Below are 26,066 nucleotides of genomic sequence, written 5' to 3'. Positions count from 1 at the left end.
GACTATAACACCCAACATTACAAATTACTATCAAAAACACAGCAGTTTCCTGAAATCATTTCCAAAATTAAAACATGAATATTCTAATACATTCTTAATCATTGTGAAGTAATGGTAGTAAAACTACCTGTATATTCTATAAACACACAGAAAGGGAACTGATGGATACACACTTAAATTGGAAACAGATGAGAGGTGATTAAAGAGTATTCTAGCCTTACTCATGTTTTATTTACTTATTAACAGAATAACTTTTAAGTTCTTATAATTATTTACAAAAATATTCATACATCACCTGTATAATTAAGCAGTATTCATATATTACCTATATAATTTTAAACATATTAAAAAGTAATGAAAGGCAGTTCCTGGTTTATCAACAATTAACTTTCACACATCCCTTCCACAGAAAGTCAATCACTGATGACCTGAAGAGCTCCTTCTCCCTCTAGTTTCCATCGGTACCATGTATCTCTGCTTCTCACTTCCTCACCTTCTACACCAGTGCTAACTTGTCATCATTACAGTTTTACGAAATCTGGCAATTCAGGGGATAGATCTGGTGGTGACAATGGGGAAGGGGAGCAAAAAGGAAACTGGAAAGTCCATAATTTATCGTTATTTCTATTCTGACAGGCCTAAACTCATAAGTAGCATTCTAAGTTTCACACAACCAGCTAGAATAAATTTTTTTTTTTTTTAGTTGCAGATTTCTTAGATTCAGCAGAGAACTTACTCGCAGAAAGCCCTTTCCTCCTCTGGCCAGGCTGTCTCCAAAATCTTTGGGCTGTCGACTCAACTCTTCTCTTCTTTTTTGCTGATATTCCTTGTCCATTGTAATTGCTGCCAAACCTTTCCCAACAGAACCAGTGATTCGAGATACAACTCCTGCTGCACCACCTATCAAAGACAAGGGATTAATATCTAGAATATACAAGGAACTCAAACAACAGCAAGAAAACAAATAATCTTAAAATAGGCAAACAATCTGAATAAATATTTCTCAAAAGGAGACATACAAATGGCCAACAAGTATATGAAAAAATGTTCAAGATCAATAATCATCAGGAAAGTGCAAATCAAAACCATAGTGAGATATTACCTCACCCCAGTTAGAATGGTTATTAGAAAAAAGACCAAAAAAAAAATCACAAACGCTGTCAAAGAAGTGAAGAAAAGGGAATGCTTATACCCTGAGAGTGGGAATATAACTTAATACAGCTATTAATGGAAAACAGTATGGAGGCTCCCCAAAAAATGAAAACTAGAACTACCATATGATCCAGCAATCCAACTACTGGGTATATATATCCAAAAGAAAAGAAAACAGTATATCAAGAGATATCTGCACTCCCATGTTTACTGCAGCACTAGTCACAATAGCTAAGATATACAATCAATCTAAGTGTCTATCAATGGATGAACGGATAAAGAAAATGTGACACACACACACACACACACACAATGGACTACTACTCAGGCATTAAAAAAAAAAAAAAAGAAATCCTTTCATTCACAGCAACTTGGATGAGCCTGGAGGACATTATGTTAAGTGAAATAAGTCTGGCACAGAAAAACAAATACTGCATGTTCTCATTCACATCTGAGAGCTAAAGAAGTTGAACTCATAGAATGAGAGAGTAGAACTCTGGTTATTAAAGGCCGAGATGGGTAGGGGGAGAAGAGGATAGGGAGAGATTGGTTAATGGATACAACATTACATCCAGATAGGAGAATAAGTTCTAATGTGCTATAGCACTGTAGGGTGACTATAGTTAACAACAACTCATTGTATGTCTTCAAATAGCTAGAAGAGAGGGTTTGAATGTTCCCAACACAAAGAAATGGTAACTGTTCGAGGTGATAAATAGCTAATTACCAGATTTGATCACTACCCAGTGTATACATGTATCAAAATATCACTCTATACCCCATAAACATATACAATCATGTGTCAATTAAAAATAAAATAAAAAAATTTTTAAGGCTCAGATAAGTTACACTGTTTATATCAACAGCATTATCACAATATACAGCACGCAATTGGTTTAAACTAATAGGTGCTTAAAATTCTGCCTCATACAAAAAATGCAGAAATTAATTTTTCCCATCTAACAAGAAAAGGAATAAAATTATTTAAAGTACATTTATTCAACACTACAAAGACATATTAAAAAACCAGCAGTCCACTGTTAACTTATTTTCCATTTAAAAACAAGGAAACATGTCTTTTAAAAGGGATTATTAAGAAAGTGATCCCTCCTTTATTAAATAAAAGCATTTGTTTTCATAACAACATATTTCTAAAAAACATACACATATATCACAAATATGTGATACATACCTACTGTGTGTCCAAAGAGACTTCTCACCTCCAATCACTAACCCCTCTGCAAATTCTTCAGGGCCTTTGAACAGCACCCTGGCAAAAAAAAAAAAAAAAAAAAAAAAAAAAAAAAATCTATTATTTAAATTTAAATAGTTAAGATCTTTTAATTTAGTAGTTCAGGGTTTGCCTGAAGAATCCAAATCCGTAAAAATCTATAAACACTGTGATGAATCAATTTTCACCTCTACCCCAAATATGGATAGAATATCTATTGTGTTTGAAGATACTTTCAACCTACCTGATCTTAGCAAATTCTTTAAGTCAAAAATTGGATAGGTATAAACCACTGGCTTCAATTGCAATTTGAAGTTGGCCTCCCAGAACTAAGTTTCATCAGATTGCTAAAACAAGTTGCAACGATAAGAGTAGGAGAGTCCACAGATTTTTTTTACTGTCTTATTCTCCCATTTATTTTCTCTGCTTTATTCTTCTAAAACCCTCATACACTGGGCTGGCTGCTAGACCCTTTAAATGGAGGGGAATAGGTTAGATGAAAGCTTGAATATGAAACAAACTTTGCTTTCAGTTCCCTATTAGTCCCTTCCGCAATGGTGGAACAGTCTTGAAAGTCTTAATCTACCCAGCACTCTAAATATTCTTACAACTACATTAAATCCTGGCAAATGTGGGCAGTGCTCATTAAATTCTAAACAATCATCCAGTGCTATCTCATGTAACTTTAAATAAAAATATTAAATTGATATACTTCTGTGATTTGAACATTATTCAATTCCCAGATACAATTACAATGCAAATTACTATCTGTTATTAAAAAAGAGAACATCCATTTTTCTACACCTATCCTTAAAATAAGTAAGAGGTCAATACCTGGAAGGGTTCATAGAATAAAGCTTCAACTCCTTCAGACAGACCTCTAATTAATCCAAATGGGTTTCCAAGTACATCTAACCCCAATACAAGGACATACATCTGTTTCAAGAACTAAAAAAGAAAAAAAAAATTAAATTAAGTCCTTCACAACTGTTTTAAGAAACATTATAATAAAATAGAAAAAAAAAGAGATTTACTGATAAAATTAAGTTTGTGTTAAAAGAAAGCTGTAGGGAATAACCACCACAACATCTACTAATTGATCTTTTACTCTGTTCCAGGCACTATGCCAATACTTTACAAACAGCTTTTAAATTAAACAGAACTGGTTTGACACACAGGCTGCCACGTAGCAGTTATGTGACCTTCTACAAGTTATTTAGTATCTAACAGCCTGTCTTCTAATCTATAAAATGGAAGGTTAGGCTGGGTGTGGTGGCTCATGCCTGTAATCCCAACACTTTGGAAGGCTGAGATGAGAGGATCACTTGAGGCCAGGAGTTAATGACCAGCCTGGGCAACACAGTGACACCCTGTCTCTATAAAACTTAAAATTTTTTAAAAGGGAAGTTACACTGTCCTTGCATGGGTGAGTATGCATATTAAATGAATACATAATTCAGTAACTGTTAGTTGTTTTTATTATTACTTTACCATCATTATTATTAATAAATTAGATGGAAAATAATTAACCAAAACAAAAAATAAGGGAAAACATACCCTCATTTTAACATGTAACTTTCATAATGTCTGTATATGTCACAGGAGAAAGAACATTCCAGCAGTGGAAGGAAAGGAAACGTCACCCTGCAGTTCCATGGTATAGCAATTGTACCAAACTGACCTGCAACAACTACTGACTGTCTCTATGCATACATACTTGAACCACAGAGTAACTGAGGCACAGGGAGGAAACGGGCTTAGAATTCTGCTTGCAATTCACTAGATTATATTCAGAAACTATAATCACTGAAGAAATCAAGTGTAATGACCATAAAGTCACTATTCTTTCCCAAAGTGGTAAAAGTATAATTGCAAAGTCAAAAAAGGAACTGGAGGAAAATTTTCAAAAGGTGTATAAAGAGGGGTAGAACTAAAGAAATAGAAATTAATCATTGAAGAAAACCACTAAATAAGGAGATTTCAAACTGAGGTAAATTATATAAACATTACTGCATACTATACAGTCACATGCAATGATATTTTATGAAGTATATTCCTTATGAAATACTGATAGGAAATTACCTGTTCACTGTAATGCCTAACAACACTCCACATAAGCTGATCTCTCTTGTAAAATTGGTATCGAATTTCATAATAAGCAAGCCTGGGAGGAGAAAAAGGAAAGATTCAAAGATACTTATATGAAAAAAAAAGGGGGACTTAAAATTTGAATGACAGCTAATGCTAATCATAGCCTATTCTTTCACAATTTACTTTGTACATTTACCACATAACCATTTATGATTGTCTTAATAATGGTTACTAAATTATTATAAAACAGTGCACAAGTTTTCATATATGCATAAAGAGTGAGGAGATTCTTTAAAAGTCAACCATCGTCCCACCGCATAGTGGATTTTAAAGGTTTATTTTCTTATTTCCCACTTTGAATTCTTTCTTTTATATGCAATGATAAAATGTTTAAAACATTTTGTATGCCCTGTTTACACTCAAAATTGTGGAGAAGTATTTCTTTTATGTTATTTAAAACTCTACATAAACATTTTAAACAGAAGCATAACATGTTACCATGTGGCAGTGTCATAACAAGCAATTCTTCCACTGTCAGACATTTCCAATTTTTGGTAAAATAATTAATGATGCCATGTGTATGTTGAATATAACTATTTGGTTGAACTTCAAGATTAGATTACTTTTTGGAAAGAATTTCCAAAAAGAGAATTACTGAGTGAAAAGCAACAAAACATTTAAGGCTCCTAACAAATGTAGTTTTCCACTTACACCAACAGTATTTAAAAAGTGCCTATTTCTTAGAACCACCCCGACTAGTATTAAATAGGATTTTAAAATAGAATCGCTCATATTTTAAAATCTTTGATAAGTTGCTTTAATTTGCATGTATTCTTTGATAAATAATGATGCCATCATTGTGTTTTCCCTTTTGCTAATTTCTCCTATTGTTCTCTGGCCACTATACCATTAGAATCTAGGTTTTTCTTATCAATGTTTAATATTAAGATAATAGTCCTTTCTCTGTCATTATATTTTCCCAGTCTTTTGTTTTAATTATTTTCACTGATTTTGTTGAAAAGTATTTGATTTTATGTGGTTAAATATATCTTTTATTTTCCATTGCTTTTAAACTTAGAAAGACATCCTCTATTCAGAGATGTCTTTTTTTTTCTTTTTTTTTTTTTGTCTTTTCAGTTTAGGTTTTATATTTTATCATTCGTTTTCTGTGAAATTTAGTAGTGTACATGTAAGGTAAAAATGATCTACAGGGATTTTTTTTTCACCCAGATAATTACTTGTTCCAATACCATTGTTGAACTGCAAAATTCAATAACAATTTATTTAATGTATACATATCTAGCATTACGTATCTCTGAATATAACATGTTTTAAAAATGGTCAATTTACAATATATGACTTAAAAATTCAATTATTTTCTATATCCACGTATTATCCAGATATGAGTAATCAAAGAAAACAAGACTCTTCACCTTATCATTATGAATACAATAAGCATTCCTAAAGAGTAGAATCACAAATGGACCAAATTCTCCAAATGTAAGTAGTAAAGTTATCCTTTTCCTAAGCTAACATCGCACAAGTGGAGAGAATTAATCTCCAGAAACATGACCTTGGTACACCTGCTTCCCAATGTACTCTAACAGAAGTCTTACTTGAATATAAGGTCATCCACATCAGTCAGAGTAGCACCTATGCTTTTCAACAGCAAGTTGACAGACTGAACTGCAAACATTTCCTGTTTTTCTTTGTCTGATCCTTCACCTCCGGAACCCAAAGACAAACTCAAATGCAACTAAAAGAAAAATAATGTTCAATAAATGAAAGCTAAAAGTGAAAATTTTACATATTTAGGATCCAGGTAGTCCAGAAACAAACCAAAAAAAGTCTTTCGATTAGAGTCCTAGTGAAAGCTATTATTTGATACTATACATTATAGCAGAACAACCCACTTACACTTGATTCTCTTTGCTTTTTAAAAAAATACAAATTAGTCTGATCCAAAATAGAGTTCTAATTTTGCAATGTATATAAATGCTATTGTATTCATATGAAGGAGACCAACACACTTTACAAAAATGTCATAATCATTTTAAGAAGAAAAACATGTCAACTGGCACACAAGTAATCTGCCAGTCAAAACAGATAATAACAATAACATGACAATTAAGGTAAGTTAGCAAGTTGTTAAGTTTTTAAAAGTATAATAAGGTTTTCAGCTTCCACAGACCCTCCAACTTAGTATTTAAACATGAGATTTCAGATCCTCATTTAGCTGCTACTTCGTACTGAACCATCATTAGTGCAACAGCACAAGAAGATACAGGCAAAAAGTAATTCAACATGTGTAAAGTAGATGAATTTCCTTTCTCATTTTGTCATTTCCTAGCCATATTAACTAACTAATATAGAGCTCAAGTAAAGTGGACTTGGGGCAAGGCCAGGAAAGCCTGTGGTTGTTTTTTTCTTTCATGTGACCGTCTGCCCACATGAAGAGTCTGGGAGTGTTGGGATCCAGGAAAGGTAACCACGGGTAAACAGTGATCCAGCCTTTCCCTAGGGCATCGTCACTATGGGCTATGAAAATAATTGTTGTTCATAATCTTTACCATTAGACTTCATGGCTCAATTCCCACTGTGCCTAAGAACACAAATAGGTAAATTATCAATCATTAATATCCCTCTAGAATACAATATCCATGAAGCTATTTTATACCTCCACAGCAACTTTCATAATAAGCATTCAGTAAATATTTGTTTCAGGTGTGATTCAATCCCACAAATAACTGATTTTCACTTAAAAGTGAAAAAGAAATGGTATATTACCTATCACATAAAACATTATCAATTTTAAACCTGACACTATCAATGTCTGATATCACCAAACTGATATACCAATTTAAAATAATAATTTCATTTTAGAAATCCATTCATTTAGCTGAAGAACCGGTAAATGCAATTGAAAGTAATGTGCTGTAAACAGTTTTTGAGAATGTAAAGGATCATCAATATTTTAAAGAGTTACTTAATTATAAATCTGGCCCATTACACAAGTTTAGAGCATTATGGTTGATAGCATTTGTGAATTTACTAAGCAGTCACCTTCTCCTATAAAAGCTAAAAAGAACAACAAAAGGGAAAAAAGAAATGAGTTCATAAAGTACAAAATCAGGCAAATGAAAGGTATCCAATTTTCCACTCCCTTAGTTACAATCAAATTTTGGAAGGGGGGAAAACACCACATCAACAGTATAGTACCTACTTCAGCGTTTTTGCATTCTGGTTACGGCACCTATTATAGCTCTCTGTTTAGACAGTGATAGTAGTTACAAAGTGCAACCAAAACATTAAACGTTGGCAAGCACTTCTACGCTTAATTAAAAAATGCCTTTGTCAGCTTCTTCTTTGAATAAGGGGGTTATTAATTCAAGACTGGAAACATGCTCTGGTGGTTTCTCTGTGGAATTATGGCTGTGCATATGTTACAGAGAATTGTCTTAATTATTTCGATTAATCAAATAAAATTCCCACCAAATACATGATGCAACAAATTAAAATCTACGATGGTCCACAGACCCTTTAAAAAGTTCTACAATAACTTCACTAAGTTTTCAAATCAATAATTACAACAAACCTTCACAGGAGAAATATGGAAATGTTCAAAGAAACTAAGAATTGACATATCAGTCATTGAAGTCTCCATTAATTCTGCATTTAGAGCATCAATATCTTGTTGGATTAACTTTGTCTGAAAAAAAATAAAATCAAGAATTACTATTTTATTTTTTTCTCTATTAAGTTAGCTCAAAAAAGGCTGATTTAAATTTTTTTAATTTTATATTTTCCCAAGAATGGAAAATCTTTTACCCGTCTCTTTCGCTTCAGGATCTGTTGATTGGGTAACAGTACAATAACAGCTCCTAGAAAACCAACCCTGATCACTTTTTAAAGGCATTTCCTGAAATGCGGACCATAAAATACTAAGGAAAAAAAATTTAAGATGGAAAAGGATTTCTACAAATCTTTTAATTTTGATGTTAAAACTTTGATTAGTGAAAAGCCACAGTTATATCCCTTGTTCCCTTCATCTCCTAAAAATTATGGTTAATAGATCCAAAGTCTTCTCAGATTGAGACCTTTTTCACGTGGAGTGAAAGCTTCAACTCAGGTAATATTGCCTGCATTAACACTTAGCACTTACAGTCCCAAAATGCTACATTCCATCAACGTCACAGAATGAAACCAAATACAACTAGAATCATGTGCTGTATGATCCAATTTTTAAAGTTCACAGCGATTACTTAAAAGAACACAGCTCACAAATACATATCACTTTAGATTTTCCTTACTATTTTATATTCTAATTGGGGAGTTAAGAATAAGATACTTCGCACAGAAATTCTACACTTTAAAATATGTAGAGACCTAACTACTAAAATAAGTTGAGCATAAAAGATTACTTGACCAAAAGTGAATTAAAAGGTTCAGTTGGAAAACACTTTTACATGAAAAGTCCACTTTCAACAAAGAGTGAGATTTATTTTCAGAGTAGATTTCTCATTTTAAATTCCTTTAGAGAAACAGCAAGAAATCTTTACTTACTGAACTGTAGACTTTTACTGTACTCATTAAATCTTGTGATGACACTCACATCAATGAAGGCTTGGGCTCTAGAGGAAGAAGTAACACATGAAAAAAAAAATGGCTTCTGTATACCTAGGTCCAAACTAATGCCTACCCTTTAACTTTTAAAATACAGTTATATCTAGTGTCCACAACTTATTTCTTTTTACCTGAATCTAAAGCATAGATTTTGGAGGGGCAACAGGATGAAATAAACAGGAACATTGCACCTGGCCACTGACTATCAACCTGAAAGAAAGAAAACCAAACTACAAGATTCAAATAATTTAAACTTTTAGTTTCAAAGATAACGTTATAGAAGAGGCCCACTTCATCAGTAATTAAGTGTCCTAGTGTCTCGTGTATATACTGGTGGTAATTAGAGTTTCATTTTAAACTGTAAACGTTATATACTTCACAAGGGTAAGCTTTAAAAATAAAGGACTATATAAATACTCTCATAATTGTATTAACAGTGTGCAATATGTACATCATTAATGAAAATACTTGTATCTATGGATCCCGCAAGATTTCAATTCTCTACAGTTTAAATAAAATATAAGTGGAAACTGAATATGAAATTAGGGAATAAGGTAAAAAGAAAAGAATGAAAGTAGGTTAAACAGTACTTAACAGCTAAAAGGAAGGAAGGAAGGGAGGGATGCTGGGAGGGAGCAAGCAAGCATCCAAAAGGAACCTCCAGCAAAGTTCTGCTCTCTGCCCTGAAGAATGACAAAGGAAAATCTTATATGGGGTCCCATGACAAATTCAAAGGAACATTTAAAAATAACAATCTCAGTGCAAGAAAACCCTTTTGCAGGCTAATTGATCAAAATTAGTCTTAACAGTAACGAAGTTTATATGTAAGATGTTGAATAAACAGGATATGTGGAAGAAGGGGAAAAAACATACAAAGAAAAGATACCAATTACCATGTAAACTATAAAGTTGTAAAAAAGAAATTTCATTCCCAAGATTCCCAAAGTGATGATAAATACTTATTTGAGGATGACAACGTTACCTGAAGCCAGTACAACCTGGCCCTTAAACTTCTCTGGTGAGAAGATTGCTTAAATTCAATCTGAATTCCTGATAAAAAGTCTCGTTTAATAGGGCAACGAATAGGGAGGCGCATTTCCATTGGATCTTTATCACAATTGACCTGGACAAAAAGCACATGGTTTTGTGATGAGCTGATATTAGCACAGTAGCTATTCTATTTTAAATATGTTTATTGATCAAATTGAAAAAAATCTTTATCTTTGTGTCTCACCAACAGATCTTAACAAGACAACAATTGTGAAACTTTTCAAGTATAGAAACTATAGTTTACAAAACATGCTTTATGTAAAAGAAAATTTCTTCAAATAATGAATAGTTCCAGATAATTCTTTTTCTTTTTTTTTTTTCTTGAAACGAGGTCTTGCTGTCACAAGTGCAGTGGCAAAATCACAGCTCACTGCAGCCTCAACCTCCTGGCTTCAAGTGATCCTCCTGCCTCAGCCTCCCAAGCAGCTGAGACTACAGATGTGACACCATGCCCAGCTAATTTTAATTTTATTATCTTTTTTGTGTAGAGACAAGGTCTTACTATGTTGCCCAGGCAAGTATCAAACTCCTGGCCTCAAGTGATCCTCCTGCCTCAGCCTCCTAAAGTACTGGGATTACAGGTGTGAGCCACTGCACCTGGCCCCAAGATAATTCTAAACAAATCTGTTTTGCAACCAATAATTGATAGCTTAGTCATGTCTGACACTAATTATATATTTTTTATCATTTAAGTATGGCCAAAATTGATGGGGGTGGTGGGGAATGTAACTGGTGACAGTGCTACCCAAACCATCAGACAACAATGACAAAGAGTGACCAAACTGCATGATTAAACCAGAGCAAGCTGGAAATTGCAGTCAAGCTTCTTCAGCCTTCCTGGAGCATAGGTGACTTTTAGTTTTAACTGTGTAAGGGCCCAGGTGGAGTGCATCTTTATTTGTGAATGCCTACTCATGTCCAACAATCACTCACATTTATTGAATTTACTTGAGCAGGTTTTTGTAATTTCCTCAATGAAACATGTAATTTTACACAGTCTTTATTTAGCAATATGTATTGGTGTCATTCAAAATATAAAAAAAAATTTCAATGAAGCAATCTTCTTCCTAATAATTCTGAAAACAAGTTCCATAAGACTATCTGATTAGTTAATAGAATTATAAAAATATAAAAATGCAATAAAATTATTAAAACACCGATTTAAATCCTGTTTCACAGTATATGATTAAACAACAATATGTTTTAATTAAAAATATACTTATGTGTATCAGTCACACCAATCCTATTAAGAAATGAAAGTTTATCTACTAATAAGTTCATTTTTGCACACGTCTTTACTTGGGCACTACAATTTTACTTACTACCACCACCAGGAAAATACACATATAAAAATCAAAACAAAAGAATTTTGGTATACCTCAAAATTATTATCTAGCTTAATCCAGCCATGGTCTCTTGATATTTGATGTTTCTGATAGGATTGTTCCAATAAGATTATCTGCTTTTGACTAAATGGCTTCCATTTCCGTTTTGGTTTCATCTCCCAAACAACACCAGAACTGAATAATTCACACAAAAAAATTAAATTAGCAATATGTATTTAGATCTGTGGAACTTTATGCAACTCCAGATTATTGTAACTATTATTTTCCTATGAAAATTACATTGGTATAAGGAACTTCTTAAAGTAACGAACTATACCTGTGTTGCAAGAGTACAAAAATAAAAGAGGCAGGCAAGAAAATAACTTTTTCTATCAATGTTGACATCAATCAATTAAGGGACTGGCAAACTTTTTCTGCAGAGGGCCATATATTAAATAGTAAATATTTTAGGTTTTCTGGACTGAGACAAAATTCAAGTTATTAGATAGGCAACTTAGATACAAAAGAGAGAAAAAACTCCCATAAATTTTTAATTGATGAAATTTAGAATATAAAATAATTAAGAGCAATTCTTAAAAACAAGTCTATTAATGAAAAAATAAACTTCTTTTGTGAAAGTAGCATGTCACTTAGTGTTATTTATTACCAAAATCTATCGCAAATGTTCATCTATTAATGGTAATCTGTAATGAGCATCTTTAAAAATACCATTTCACACAGATAGGTGCTGCCAAATACTGACATTGATCAATGAGAATTTATTTTCCTTGAGCATATATATCACTTGGAAGGCATTTATAAAATTCTATTAAATTATTCTCTTGATATTTGCCTTTTAGTATATTAATACATTACAGGTCAATCACTTCCAATTTAAAGTTAGGTAGAAGCTCCTCAATTGCACAAACGAATTGTGAAATGAGGAAATTTCCTTACACCTGCATTGAGGTCAGAAAAAATGTTGCTGGAACTGGAGTTGCAGGCCATAAAATATATCCTCTCCAAATATATGCGGAAGTGGAGATTTTGCTTCATGTTTTAACTTTGGACAGCACAGGAAGTACATGGAATATCTTGATATTACTTGAGATTCAAACATTAGTTGTCTTCAAAATTGACTATACTGTAGTATAAATTTTTCACATAAGCACTGTCTTCCAATTTTAGCTTGAAATTCATTTAAAAAATCATCAGTTCTGCAATTATGCAACAAAAACTAATTTCCAAAGCCACTATTATTGTATCATTAATTCTGCAACAAAAATTAATTTCCAAAGCCACTATTATTGGTGTTTAATAATAGTGGTTGAGGGTGGTTCTTTTTGTTCAAAAAAATTTTAATCCTGGCCCAGAACTCAAAGAGTACAATAAAAAGTTACTGCTGCTAACCCATCAAACTGCTATGTGGTAACCCAAGTTAGAACATTCAGATTCTAGTTCCGGCAAAAATTCACAGAACTGATGATAGTTAAGTCCACAAGACTTAATAAAGTTTACTATTTGACACTAATGGTTTGATAACAAAAGGTGGACTGAAATATTTTCTACTAAGTACCTGCTCACAAATAATACAATAGGCTTTAAATGCTTTACCTTTTCACCAGCTTTATGAATTTGTCCAACTAAGTCTTTTCTGTTCCACAAATATTTTCCCATAATCAGTTGTATCTATCTTCAGGTTATACTGAATCAGTATTTCATCAGCTTGTTTGAAAATATTCTCACTTATAGTTGTCCTAGGCAAACTATTTATAGAGGTTAATCCTTTAGTCACTTCAAACTCAGTGCTGACTTCTCAAATATACAACTGAACAGTATTGGTAACATCTGTTGACTCATCAAGAGCCAAGGGAAACCACTCAATATTATTTGCCTTGTTTTTTAAATTGACTATTGATGTTGTTCAGAATGTCTTCAATTCTTTAAGCAACTGTTCCTACCGAAAGGCTAATGGCCTTAAACAAGTTCATTTTCTCTGGATACATTTCTTTAGCTGCTGCAATCAGACATAATTCAAGTAACTCACCATTGGTAAAAGACTTAAAAGACTTTCCTGGCTTGGCTAACAAATAAGTTACTCAGAAACTCACTTTGCTTGCAGCCTCATTATTGTTTTTTATATTTGTGAAGATATTCTGTGTGATGATATATTTTGCCTTAAATTTTCTAATTTTTCTGGCCATTGCTTTCCTGTGATTTGGAAATGTTATGGTAAGTGCTTAGTTTGGAAACTATATTGTCAATATATATTGTATTACTTCAGCACAGCTGTAGTTTCATAACATAGTAAAATAATGCTTTTTTAAATAAGAAGATAATCCACATTTCATTATGCCCTAAAAGAATAACATTCAAAGTCCACTTTTCTCTTGTTTTGGTATGATGGATATATATCAGTAATAAAAAAAAATGCTGTAGAACAATATGCATGAACTCAAACACGCTGTGATTTGTAATGCACTGAGTAGCAATGTCAGAGTAGCCATGCAAAATAACAGAAATCACTGTGTCCCAACAAAACATTATTTATGGGAAATAAACTGAATTTCATAATTTTCATGTGTTATTTTCTTTTAATTTTTTTCAACTATTTACAAATGTAAAACAAATTATTCTTAAGTCAAAAGCTGTACAAAAACAGGCACTGGATTAGATTTGGCTCACAGGCCAAACTTTGCTGGCACCTGAATTAGAGAATACTAAAATCTATAATACTTTACTTTACATAGCTTGTTTATATTAGTCAATGGTAGTGTTAACAATGTTCTAACTATAAAATGCATTTAGAGGATACCAGTCAATGAAGGCACTGAATAAAATATCTACTATAGACAATATAAATCCAACATTATTCATGATAAAAACTCTGAGACAACTTAAAGGGGAACTTCCTCAACTTGATAAAGAGCACCTACAAAAAACCTATAGCTAACATCACAGTGAGAAACCAGATGCTTTCCCACCAAGATTAGGAACAAGGCAAGTATGTCCACTCTCAACTATTCCCACCTTAACATAGTACTGAAGTCCAAGATGTGGTAAGACAAGAAAGTAAAGTTGGGAGTGAAGAAATCAAGTGCCTATGTTCACATTTGACATGACTGTCTAAACAGAAAATCCCAAAGAATCAACCCAAAAACTCTGGTAACTAATAAGAAATTATAACAACATTGCAAAAATATAAGGTTAATATACAAGTCAACTGCTTTCTTACATGCCAGCAATAAACAATTAAAATTTAAAATAAAAACAGAATACCATTTACATTAGCACCAAAGAAACAAACACTTAGGTATAAACAAAATCTAATACAAAGTGTATGTGATCTAAATGAGGAAACTACCAAAGTCTTTCAACAAATTATGTTGGAACACCCGGACATCCATATGCAATAAAGCAAATCTAGACACACAGCTTTCATCTTTCACAAAAAATAACTCAAACTGGATTAGACTTAAATGTAAGTTTGAGATCAGCCTAGACAACATGGTGAAATTCCATCTCCACAAAGACATAAAAAATATCAGCCTGGCATGGTGGCACGTGCCTGTAGTCCCAGCTACTCAGGAGGCTGAGGTGGGAGGACTGCTTGAGCCTAGCTGGCAGAGGTTGCAGTGAGCGGTGATTACAACACTGCACTCCAGCCTGGGCAATAGAGTGATACTCTGTCTCAAAAACAAATAAATACATACATACATAAAAATAAATAAATAAAAAACACAAAATTATAAAACTCCTAGAAGATAATAGGAGGAAATCTCGGTAACTTTGGGTATAGTGAAGACTTCTTATATACAACACCAAAAGCACAATCCATGAAGGAAAATAATTGATAAGTCTGATGTAAAATATAAAATTTCTGCTGTTAAAAACAGTTAAGAGAATAAAGAGATAAGCCACAGACTGGGAAATAGTATTTGCAAAACACATATCTGATAGAAGATTAGTATCCAAAATAAACAAAGAACCCTTAAAACTCAACATTAAGAAAATAACCTAATTTTAAAATGGACAAAAGATTTGAACAGGTGGCTCAGGAAAGAAGATATATAGATGGCAAATAAGCATATGAACAGATCCTCAACATCATGTCTCATCAGAAAACTGCAAAGTAAAGCAATGACATACTACTATATATCCTTATTAAAATAGCTAAAATCCAAAACACTGACAATACCAAATTTTGGCAAGGATGTGGAGCCACAGGAACTCTCATTTATTGCTGGTGGGAATGCAAAATGACGCAGCCACTTTGTAAGATAATTCGATATTTCTTACAAAACTAAACATACTTTTATCATATGATCCAGCAATCACATTCCTTGGCACTTACTCCAAAGAGGAGAAAAACATATGTCTACACAAAAACTTGCACATGAATGTTTATAACAGCTTTATTCATAATTGCCAAAATGTGGAAGCAACCAAGATCTCCTTCAATAGTTGAATGGATAAACAAACTGGAGTAATAGTCCATTCATACAATGGACTATTTAGTAAAAAGAAATGAGCTGTCAAGCCATGAAAAGAAACAAAGGAACCTTAAAAGCATATTGCCAGGTGAAAGAAGTTAATCTGAATAGGTTACATACTGTTTGATTCCAACTATATGAAATTCTGAAAAAAGAAAAACTTTGGAGACAATAAAAAGATCAGCGGTTTCCAAAGGTTTAGAAGAGGAATGGAGGGATTAACAGGAGGAAGCTGAGAGACTTTTAGGGCAGTGAAACTATCTTATATAATACTGTAATGGTGAATACAGCTTATTATGCATTTTTCAGAACTCATAGAATGTACAACACAAAGAGTAATACTTAACATTAGATACAGAAGTTAGATAATAATGAAGTTAGATAATACTGTAGTATCAGTATTAGCTCATCAATAGTAACAAATGTACCACACTACTGCAAGATGTTAGTAACAGGGGAAAGAAGAGTGTGGGTATATGAAAACTCTTTATTTTACACAGTTTTTCTCTAGACATAAGGCTGCTCAAAAAAAAGTCTGTTTTTTAAAATTATGTAACTGCTGTTGTTCCTTTGGAAATCTAGATTTCACTGAATGTGTACCATGTCATAAAAAAGGTAATGAAGTTATTTTAGATAAATTTTTAAATGTTCTTATAAAGGTGCACCTGACAAACTAGGACAGCATATACAATATTAAAGTAAAAAGCTTTATCAAAGAACAAAACGGAAAACTGGACCTATATAACTAAAAATGATTACCATACTTAGTTTAAAAATACCATATAATACTGAAATATATAACAAAGAATGCATTGCCTATATGCATATAAATATATTAACATTATATTAATAGTATGTATGATACCGTTTATAATCATTAGTTTGTCAGGTGTTGTGCAAAGTTCATTACATAGATTATCTATTTACTTTTCTCCTTAATTTGCTTTTCTTTCCCCAAACGTGCTTATTGATAGATCCTATCGTGGTTATATTTGGTATCACGTCAACCATTCCACCCATCAGCCTCCAAAAAAGAATAAGCCTTTTACCAAATTCAGTGTGATTTTTAAAATCAACTAAATATTCTAATATTTTTCTTACACAGATTTAAATAGAACTACAGAAAATAACTGGTCCCATAACTATTACAAAATTCTAAATGGCCACCCATTAAAGATTATGTACTCATATCAAATACTGCCTCCTCTCTGAACCTTGTTTTCAATTTGTTTCTGTTTCCTCTGACTCTTGACAGTTTCTCCAACCTCTACTGCACAAACTAGTCACTTATACCTCTGTATTTCCATTGCACACGTACATCCTTCTTTGTACATCCTTTCCTTTTCTATTTTTGCGACTCATTAAACACACACACACACACAAGGACAAGGAAAGAAACAAACCACTTTTTTCCCCACCAACTGACAATGAGTATTGTGAAGACAAAGACAGCATCTTACTCATCTTTATATCCTCGGGGCTTTTCAACAAACAGTTCAAAGAATTATTCAGTAAGTTTTACTGAATAAATATACAGCATACGAAAGTCAAACCAGGTATCTTTTTACTTTCCTCAAATGGGCTATTATCAACTCAATGCCTTTTAAAGGTTTAGGATGTCTTATTTTCCTTCTTGCATACCTGGTTATCCCAATATATGAAACTTCCTGCTTGCTTTCATTGTTAACCAGTGAAAGCCCAAGACTGTGGAGAGACAAGTTTATTTCATAATCAGCCTGTTCCATTTCTTCTGCCTGTAGTGCTTTGGAAACCAAGGCAACATCATCGGTGAAAAGCAAAACTCTCTGGCGCCCATCTAGAAATGATACCCAGTGTATCTGGATGTTTGCATCATATGGAAACTGTCCACATTCATCCTGGGAAAAAGAAAGACTTTTCATTAAACCCACACATAGTAACTTTTTATTATATAAAATTGAACTATAATAACTGAGAAAGATTGAAAAGTTTAAGAAGCACTACTAAAATTGAAAATTCTAACCATCAAAATGACATAAATTAAATTAAGTTATAATCTATTTTAAAATATACTCACGAATTATTTTCAAAAACTAAGACTAATAGTACGTAGTTTTTTAATACCTTAGTGTGAATTACCAATTGAGTGCTGAAAGGGCACAGAGCAGGATTTTCAAGAGGATACTTTGGTGGCACCAATGCAGTAAGATGATTATTTGTCTCCAAGCTGGAGAACAGAATGGTTCAGAAGTTTTATCAGAAATGTAACCTTAGGCCAGGTGTGGTGGCTCACGCCTATAATCCCAGCAATTTGGGAGGCTGAAGCGGGTGGATCACCTGAGGTCAGGAGTTCGAGACCAGCCTGGCCAACATGGTGAAACCCCATCTCTAATAAAATACAAAATTAGCCAGGCATGGTGGCGGGCGCCTGTAATCCCGGCTACTCAGGAGGCTGAGGCAGGAGAACTGCTTGAACTCAGGAGGCAGAGGTTACAGTAAGCTGAGATAGCGTTACTGCACTCCAGCCTGGACGACGGGAGCAACACTATGTCTCAAAAAAAAAAAAAAAAGAAAAGAAAAAAAGAAATGTAACCTCAGACAAAACCAGCCTAGCTTATTTTTATGTTTTCATGATCTATAACATAGGAAATATTTATGTGAATCACACTGGTGACGCACTTAAAATGTATGTAGCACTTAAAAATATAAGGCTTGATTTGGTCAGTGTTTTCAGAGGTTAAAATAATAAATTCCACTTCCTTCTAGGTTTAATGAAAATAGAACAGCTCATTTCAATAAGCAGTACAAGTACCTACTATGTACTTTCCATTCCATGCTTTCCAGGGGAGAAAACAAAAAACAAAAACAACTGAAGTTACCACGAGCATAAGAACAGTTGAGCGTCACTAACGTTCAAAATTTACTAATACTTTCAAGGTATATTATACAATCAAAGAAGCCTGCCCAGTTTTTTTATTCTAACAAGAGATCAAATTTTCAAACATACCTATTAAGAAGGTGAATTCTATATCTGTAAACTACAAAATGTGCTATGTATCTTAGTTCACAGTTATTCTTCCAATATTATTTGACTCTGGGTTTTCATCTATTTCTTGTGTTAAAAATTAAGTGAAGTACAATAAAATATCCCCAGGTGATAGTGTTTCAGTTAATTTCTAGCATTTTAAGTTTTACATGTTGATGCAATACTATTCATTGCATGAAGGTTTATGGCTATCACTCCTTCTTTGTCACATTATCATTATCTATTTAATAATTTTGCTTTGAAATGGTCAGAAATTAAAATCAACAGAGGGTGATACCTCCAAAATGGAAGAGTAGAAGCAATGTGGCTTCACTCTTTATCACAGAAAACCAAACATAAACTTCTAGTGCCAAGATTATCACCAGCAATATCCCAGAACTTGAACCTGAGGCTGACACAATTCCTGGAGCCACAGAGAAGAGAAAGGCTCCACGCAGATGGTAAGAGAAATGAATTTCTCTACCTACAATGCCTCTCCCCAAATCTGCTTGGCACTGCATGCAGGAAATTCCTCTTTGGCTCACAATTTCTACACTGGATAAAGTGAGATCAAAGCAGAAAGCCAGCTTTCCCACATCTTGGGTTTTCTTGCAGGAAAACCACTCCTGACTCAGCCCATGGGAAGCATCACAAGTGCCTTAGGAAGAAAAACCCCCAGTGGAAGCTACAGGCAAAGATGGGAAGCAGGATTAAAAACTCCAGCCCAAGAATTTCTGCTCTTTATTTCAGCCAAAGGAGATGCCTATTCAGAGTGGCTGTTCAGCAGCACAACATTGTGGGAGGCACAGTCCATAAATCTTCTGAGGAGGAACCACTGGGCAGCCTTCCTATATAGCTGGGATATCCCCTTTGAGATGCAACCCCCTCCCCACCACTAGAGACAGTACTGCCAAATGTTTCTGAGAACTGAAGCAAACCAGGACTTATGCCACCATCTAGTGCTAATAATAGGAAGCAGTGATCTAGGATAAAGGAGACCCATAGGCAACTGCAAAGGACCTCTAAGCAAACATACTCTAGAAAGACCAAAACAAGCCAGAGAACAAACACTGGAATAAATAAATAATCCTTCAGTGTAAAGCCATAGACGCGTATCCACAAAAAGAAAGAACAAGCAGGGAACCATGGCCTCCCCAAACAGACAAAGCAAAGTGCCAGTGACAAACTGATAAGACAGCCACGTGTGAGTTCTCAGATCAAGAATTCAAAGTAGCAATTCTAGGAAAGTCAGCAACTTCCAAGACAACACAGAAAAACAATTAAGAAATTTATCAGAGAAACTGAAACAGATTGAAATAATAAAATTAAACAGAAATGCTGGAAAGACTAAATAAATTTGCTGAACTGAAAAATGTATTACAGGCTCTCAACAGCAGACTGGGTCAAATAGAGGAAGGAATCAGTTAGCTCCAAGACAGGCTATTGGAAAATATACAGAGGAGAAAACAGAATAAAAAAGAGCAAAGAATGCCTGCAAAATATAGAGAATAACCTCAAAAGAGCAAATCTAAGAGTCACTGGTGGTCAAGAGACAGGTGAGAAAGAGCAAGGGGTAGAAAGTTAATTAAAGAATTTATAAGAAAAAACTTTCCCTATTGGAGAAAGATAGAAATATACAAGTAAAGGTCATAGATCACCAAACAGATTCAATCCAAATAAGACTACCCTAAGGCATATAATAATCAAACTCTAAAAGACCTGTGACCAAGACAGGACCCTAAAAGTGACAAAAGAAAAGAAGCAAATAATATATAAAGAAGCTGCAATTTTTCTGGCAACTGACCTCTCAGGAAACCACGCCCTGCAGGAGGCAGTGGGACCACACATTCAAAGTGTTGAAGGGGAAGAAAAACCCTGCAAATGAAGAATATTGTATCCAAAAAAGCTATGTTTCAAACATGACAGAGAGATAAAGTTTTTATCAAACAGAAGCTGAAGGAATTCATTACATCCAGACCCATCCTACTAAAAATGATAAAAGGAGTTCTTCAATATGAAAGAAAATGATGTTAAAATGAAAAAAAAAATTGGAGGCATAAAACTCACTGATAAAACTAAGCACACAAATTCAGAATAATCTAACACCATAATTGTGGTGTATAATCCACTCATATATCTAGTATGAAGACTAAAAGACAAATGTATCAAGAATAATAATTACAGCAACCTCTTAATATAAAAAAGATATAAATTGAGACAACAGAATATCAAGATGTATGGGGGATGGACTTAAAAGTGTAGCGTTTTAGTTTTCCTTTTGGTTTCCTTGTTTTCCTTTCTGATCAAAGTCACGTTGTCATTTGTTTAAAATAATGTATTGTGACTATGTTTTTTGTAAGCCTCATAGTAACCACAAAGCAAAAACCTATAATAAATACACAAAAAATACAAAGCAATGAACTAAAAACATACTGTCAGAGAAAAACCACTTAACCGTTAAGGAAGACAGTAAGAAAAGAAGAAAGAAAGAGAGGCATTATAAAAGAATCAGAAAGGCTGGGAGCAGTGGCTCATGCCTGTAATCCTAGCACCTTGGGAGGCTGAGGTGGACGGATTGCCTGAGGTCAGGAGTTTGAGACCAGTCTGGCCAACATGGCAAAACCCTGTCTCTACTAAAAATACAAAAAAATTAGCCAGGTGTGGTGGTGTGCACCTGTAATCCCAGCTACTAGGGAAGGCTGAGGCAGGGGAATTGCTTGAACCAAGCAGGTGGAGGTTATAGTGAGCTGAGATTGCACCACTGCACTCCAGCCTGGGCAACAGAGCGAGACTCTGTCTCAAAACAAAAAACAAACAAACAAAAAACAGAAATCCTATAACAAAATGGCAGTAGTACGTCCTTAGTTATCAATAATAACAATGAATGTAAATAGACTAAATTCTTCAATTAATAGAAATGGAGTGGCTGTGTAAATAAAAAAAATAGGGCACAACTATATGTTGTCTACCAGAAACACACTTCACCTATAAAGACACACATAAGTTGAAAGTGAAGGGATAGAAAAAGATATTCCACACAAATGGAAATCAAGAAAAAAAGAGTAGGAGTAGCTATACTTATATCAGATAAAAAGGATTTCAAGGCTAAGATTGTAAAAAGAGACAAAGTCACTACATAATGATAAAGAGGTCAATTCAGCAAGAGGATATAACAGTTGTAAATATATGTACCCAACATCAGGGCAGCCAAATATATAAAGAAAATAATAACAGATCTAAAGGAAGAGATACAATATTAATAGGGGACTTCAACACCCCCACTCTCAGTAATAGAGAGATCATCCAGACAGAAAATCAACAAAGAAACACTGGAGTTAAACTACACTTTAGACCAAATGGACGTAACAGACATATACCAAACATTTCATCCAACTGCTGCAGAATATACAATTTTCTTATCAGCACACGGACCATATGGTAGGCCACAAAACAAGTCTCAAAAAATTCAAAAAAGTTGAAATTATATCAAGTATCTTTTCTGTCCATAATGGAATAAAACTGGAAATCAATAACAAGAGGAAGTTGTAAAGTATAAAAACACATAGAAATTAAATAATATATTCCTGAACAATAAGTCAATTAAGAAATCAAGAAGGAAATATAAAATTTTCTTAAACCAAATGAAAATGGAAACACAACATATCAAAATCTATAGGATACAGCAAAAGCAGCATGAAGAAGGAATTTTACAGCAATAAATGCCTACATCAAAAAAGTAGAAAGATTTCAAATAAACAGCCTATCAATATACCTTAAGAATCTAGAAAAGAATAAACCAAAACCAAAATTAGTAGAAGGAAAAAATAATAAAGATCAGAGCAGAAATAAATAATACTGAGACTAAAAAACACAAAAGATCAAAGAAACAAAAAGTTTTTTGAAAAGATAAAATAGACAAACTTTTAGACTACAAAAAAAGAGAAGACCTCAAATAAATAAAATCAGGCATGAATAAGGAGACATAACAACTGATACCAAGGAAATACAAAAGGATCATTGGAGACTATTTTGAACAACTATCTGCCAACAAATTGGAAAACAGAGAAGACAGAGATAAATTTCTGGACACATACAGTCTACTAATAATGAACCCTGAAGAAACAGAAAACCTAACTGGATGACATCATGTTAAGTGAAATAAGCCAGGAACAGAAAGTTAAACACTGCATGTTCTCACTCATATGTGGTAGCTAAAAAACAGTTGGTCTCATAGAAGTAAAAATTAGAACAGCAGATACTAGAGGCTGGGAAGGATAGGGAGAAGTGGGGATAGGGAAAGATTTCTTTCTTTTTTTTTTTTTTTTTTTTGAGGCGGAGTTTTGTATTTTAGTAGAGACGGGGTTTCACCGTGTTAGCCAGGATGGTCTCGATCTCCTGACCTCGTGATCCGCCCGTCTCGGCCTCCCAAAGTGCTGGGATTACAGGCTTGAGCCACCGCGCCTGGCCAAGATTTCTTAAAGGATACAAAATTACAGCAAGATAGGAGGAATCAGTTCTAGTGTTCTACAGCATTGTAGGATGATTATAGTTAACAATATTATTACATAGTTTCATATAGCTAGTAGAAAAAGGATGCTGAATGTTCCCAACACAAAGAAATGATAAATGTTTGAGATATGAATATGTTAACTACCCTGATCTAATCACTATACATTACAGATATATCACAATATCATTATGTACCCCATAAGTATGTACAATTATTATGTGTCAATTTTTAAAAATTATTTTAAAAGAAACACAAAGCCTGAGCAGACCAATAACAAGTAACAAGATCAAAGCAATAATAAAAAGTCTTCCCTCAAAGAAAAGCCAAGGACCTGATGGCTTCACTGCTGAATTCTACCAAACACTTAAAAAAAATGAACTAATAACCATTCTACTCAAACTCTTCAAAAAAAAAAAAAAAAAAAAAAACTGAAGAGCAGGGAATACTTCTGAACTGATTGTACAAGGCCAGCGTTAACCTATTACTAAAACCAGACAAAGATATAACAACAACTACAATCTTCAACAAAATACTAGCAAACAGAATGCAATAACACATTAAAAAGATCCATCACTATTATCAAGTGAGATTCATCCTAGGGATGCAAGGATAGTTCAACACATGCAAACTAACATGATACATGACATTAACAGAATCAAAGACAAAAACCACGTGATCATTTCAACAGATGCTAAAAAAGCATTTGAAAAAAAACTGATACTGCTTCATGAGAAAAGCTCTCAACAAACTAGGTACAGAAGGAACATATCTCAAAATGATAAAGGCTATATAAAACAAACCCACAGCTGGCCGGGCTCGGTGGCTCAAGCCTGTAATCCCAGCACTTTGGGAGGCCGAGACGGGTGGATCACAAGGTCAGGAGATCGAGACCATCCTGGCTAATACGGTGAAACCCCGTCTCTACTAAAGAATACAAAAAACTAGCCGGGCGACGAGGCGGACGCCTGTAGTCCCAGCTACTTGGGAGGCGGAGGCAGGAGAATGGCGTGAACCTGGGAGGCGGAGCTTGCAGTGAGCTGAGATCCGGCCACCGCACTCCAGCCTGGGCGACAGAGCCAGACTCCGTCTCAAAAAAAAAAAAAAAAAAAAAAAAAAAAAACCCACAGCTAACATCATACTGAAGAGGGAAAATTTGAAAGCCATTCCTCTAAGATCTAGAACAACACAAGGATGCCCACTTTCACCATTTTTATTTCACATAGTGAAGTCCTAGTCAAAGCCCTTCGGCAAGAGAAAGAAAAAAAAGGCATCCAAATTTGGGGAAAAAAAAAAAGTCAAATTATCCTTACTCACAAACAACATATTATATTTAGAAAAACCTAAAGACTCCACACACATTAAAAAAAAAAAAAGAAAAACAAAACAAAACCTAACCAAATAGATAAATTTGGTAAAGTTTCAGGATACAAAATCAGTATATAAAAATCAAATGGCTGGGCACAGAGGCTCATGCCTGTAATCGCAGCACTTTCAGAGGTCCAGGCAGGTGGATCGCTTGACCTCAGGAATTTGGGGCCAGCCTTGGCAACATGGCAAAACTCCATCTCTACAGAAAAAAAAAAAAAAAGCTAGGTTTGATGGTGCACAACTGTAGTCCCTCATATTCGAGAGACTGAGGTGGGAGAATTACTTGAGCCTGGGAGGTTGAGACTGGAGTGAACCATGATCACACCACTGAAACTAAAAATAGAACTACAATCCAGCAATTCCATTGCTTGGTATATATCCCAATGAAAGGAAATCAGGATATTGAAGCCCAGCCCAGGTGACAGAGACAGACCCTGTCTCCCAAAAAAAAAAAAAAAAAAAAAAAACCAATTGCATAGCTTTATGCCAACAACAAACAAACTAGAAAAGAAATCAAGAAAGCAATACCATTTACAATAGCTACGAAAAATATATAAAATACCTAGGAATAATATTTGACCAAAATGTACAAAGCTATGAAACACTAATGAAAAAAATAAAATAAGACACCAAAAAATGAAGAGATATCCCTTATTCATGGTTTAAAAGAATTTAATATTGTTAAAATGTCTCTACTACCCAAAGCGATCTACAAGACCAATGCAATCCCTATCAAAATACCAATGATATTCTTTACATAAACAGAGAAAACCTAAAATTCATATGGAACCTGAATAGCCAAAGTAATCCTGAGCAAAAAGAATAAAGCTGGACATACCACACTAACTGACTTCAAAATATACCAAAGTTATAGTAACCAAAACATTTTGGTAGTGGCATAAAAACAGACCAATGGAACAGAATAGACAACCCGGAAATAAATCCATGCATTTACAGCCAACTCAGCTTCAACAAAGGCGGCACGAGAATATACTGGAAAAAGACAGTGTCTTCAATAAATGGTGCTGGGAAAACTGGATAACCAGGTGCTGCAGGAGAATTAAACTAGACCCCTACCTCTTGCCATACGCAAAAATAAAACTGAAATAGATTAAAGACTTAAATCTGGGACCTGATACCATAGAACTATTTAAAGAAAACATTGGGGAAATGCTTTGGGACATTGGCCTAGGCAAAGACTTTTTGGATAAGACCTCAA

General features: G+C 33.9%; 1 protein-coding gene across 1 annotated transcript in view; it reads right to left on the bottom strand.

Moving 5' to 3' along the window:
• The window catches only part of VPS13C (vacuolar protein sorting 13 homolog C), a 194,867-nt gene that overhangs the window by 20,791 nt on the left and 148,010 nt on the right, over positions 1-26,066 (bottom strand). The window contains 11 exon segments of the mRNA XM_017869045.1: positions 737-900; positions 2,345-2,372; positions 2,374-2,409; positions 2,411-2,422; positions 3,218-3,331; positions 4,466-4,547; positions 6,091-6,230; positions 8,070-8,183; positions 10,080-10,220; positions 11,526-11,667; positions 17,607-17,842. Coding sequence (XP_017724534.1) covers positions 737-900; positions 2,345-2,372; positions 2,374-2,409; positions 2,411-2,422; positions 3,218-3,331; positions 4,466-4,547; positions 6,091-6,230; positions 8,070-8,183; positions 10,080-10,220; positions 11,526-11,667; positions 17,607-17,842 — 1,209 coding nt within the window.

The sequence above is a fragment of the Rhinopithecus bieti genome, unplaced genomic scaffold (assembly GCF_001698545.2).
Source record: "Rhinopithecus bieti isolate Rb0 unplaced genomic scaffold, ASM169854v2 scaffold_4908, whole genome shotgun sequence".
Taxonomy (NCBI): Eukaryota; Metazoa; Chordata; class Mammalia; order Primates; family Cercopithecidae; genus Rhinopithecus; species Rhinopithecus bieti.
Note: the sequence above shows the minus strand (reverse complement) of the source record. Positions and strands in the feature narration are given on the sequence as shown.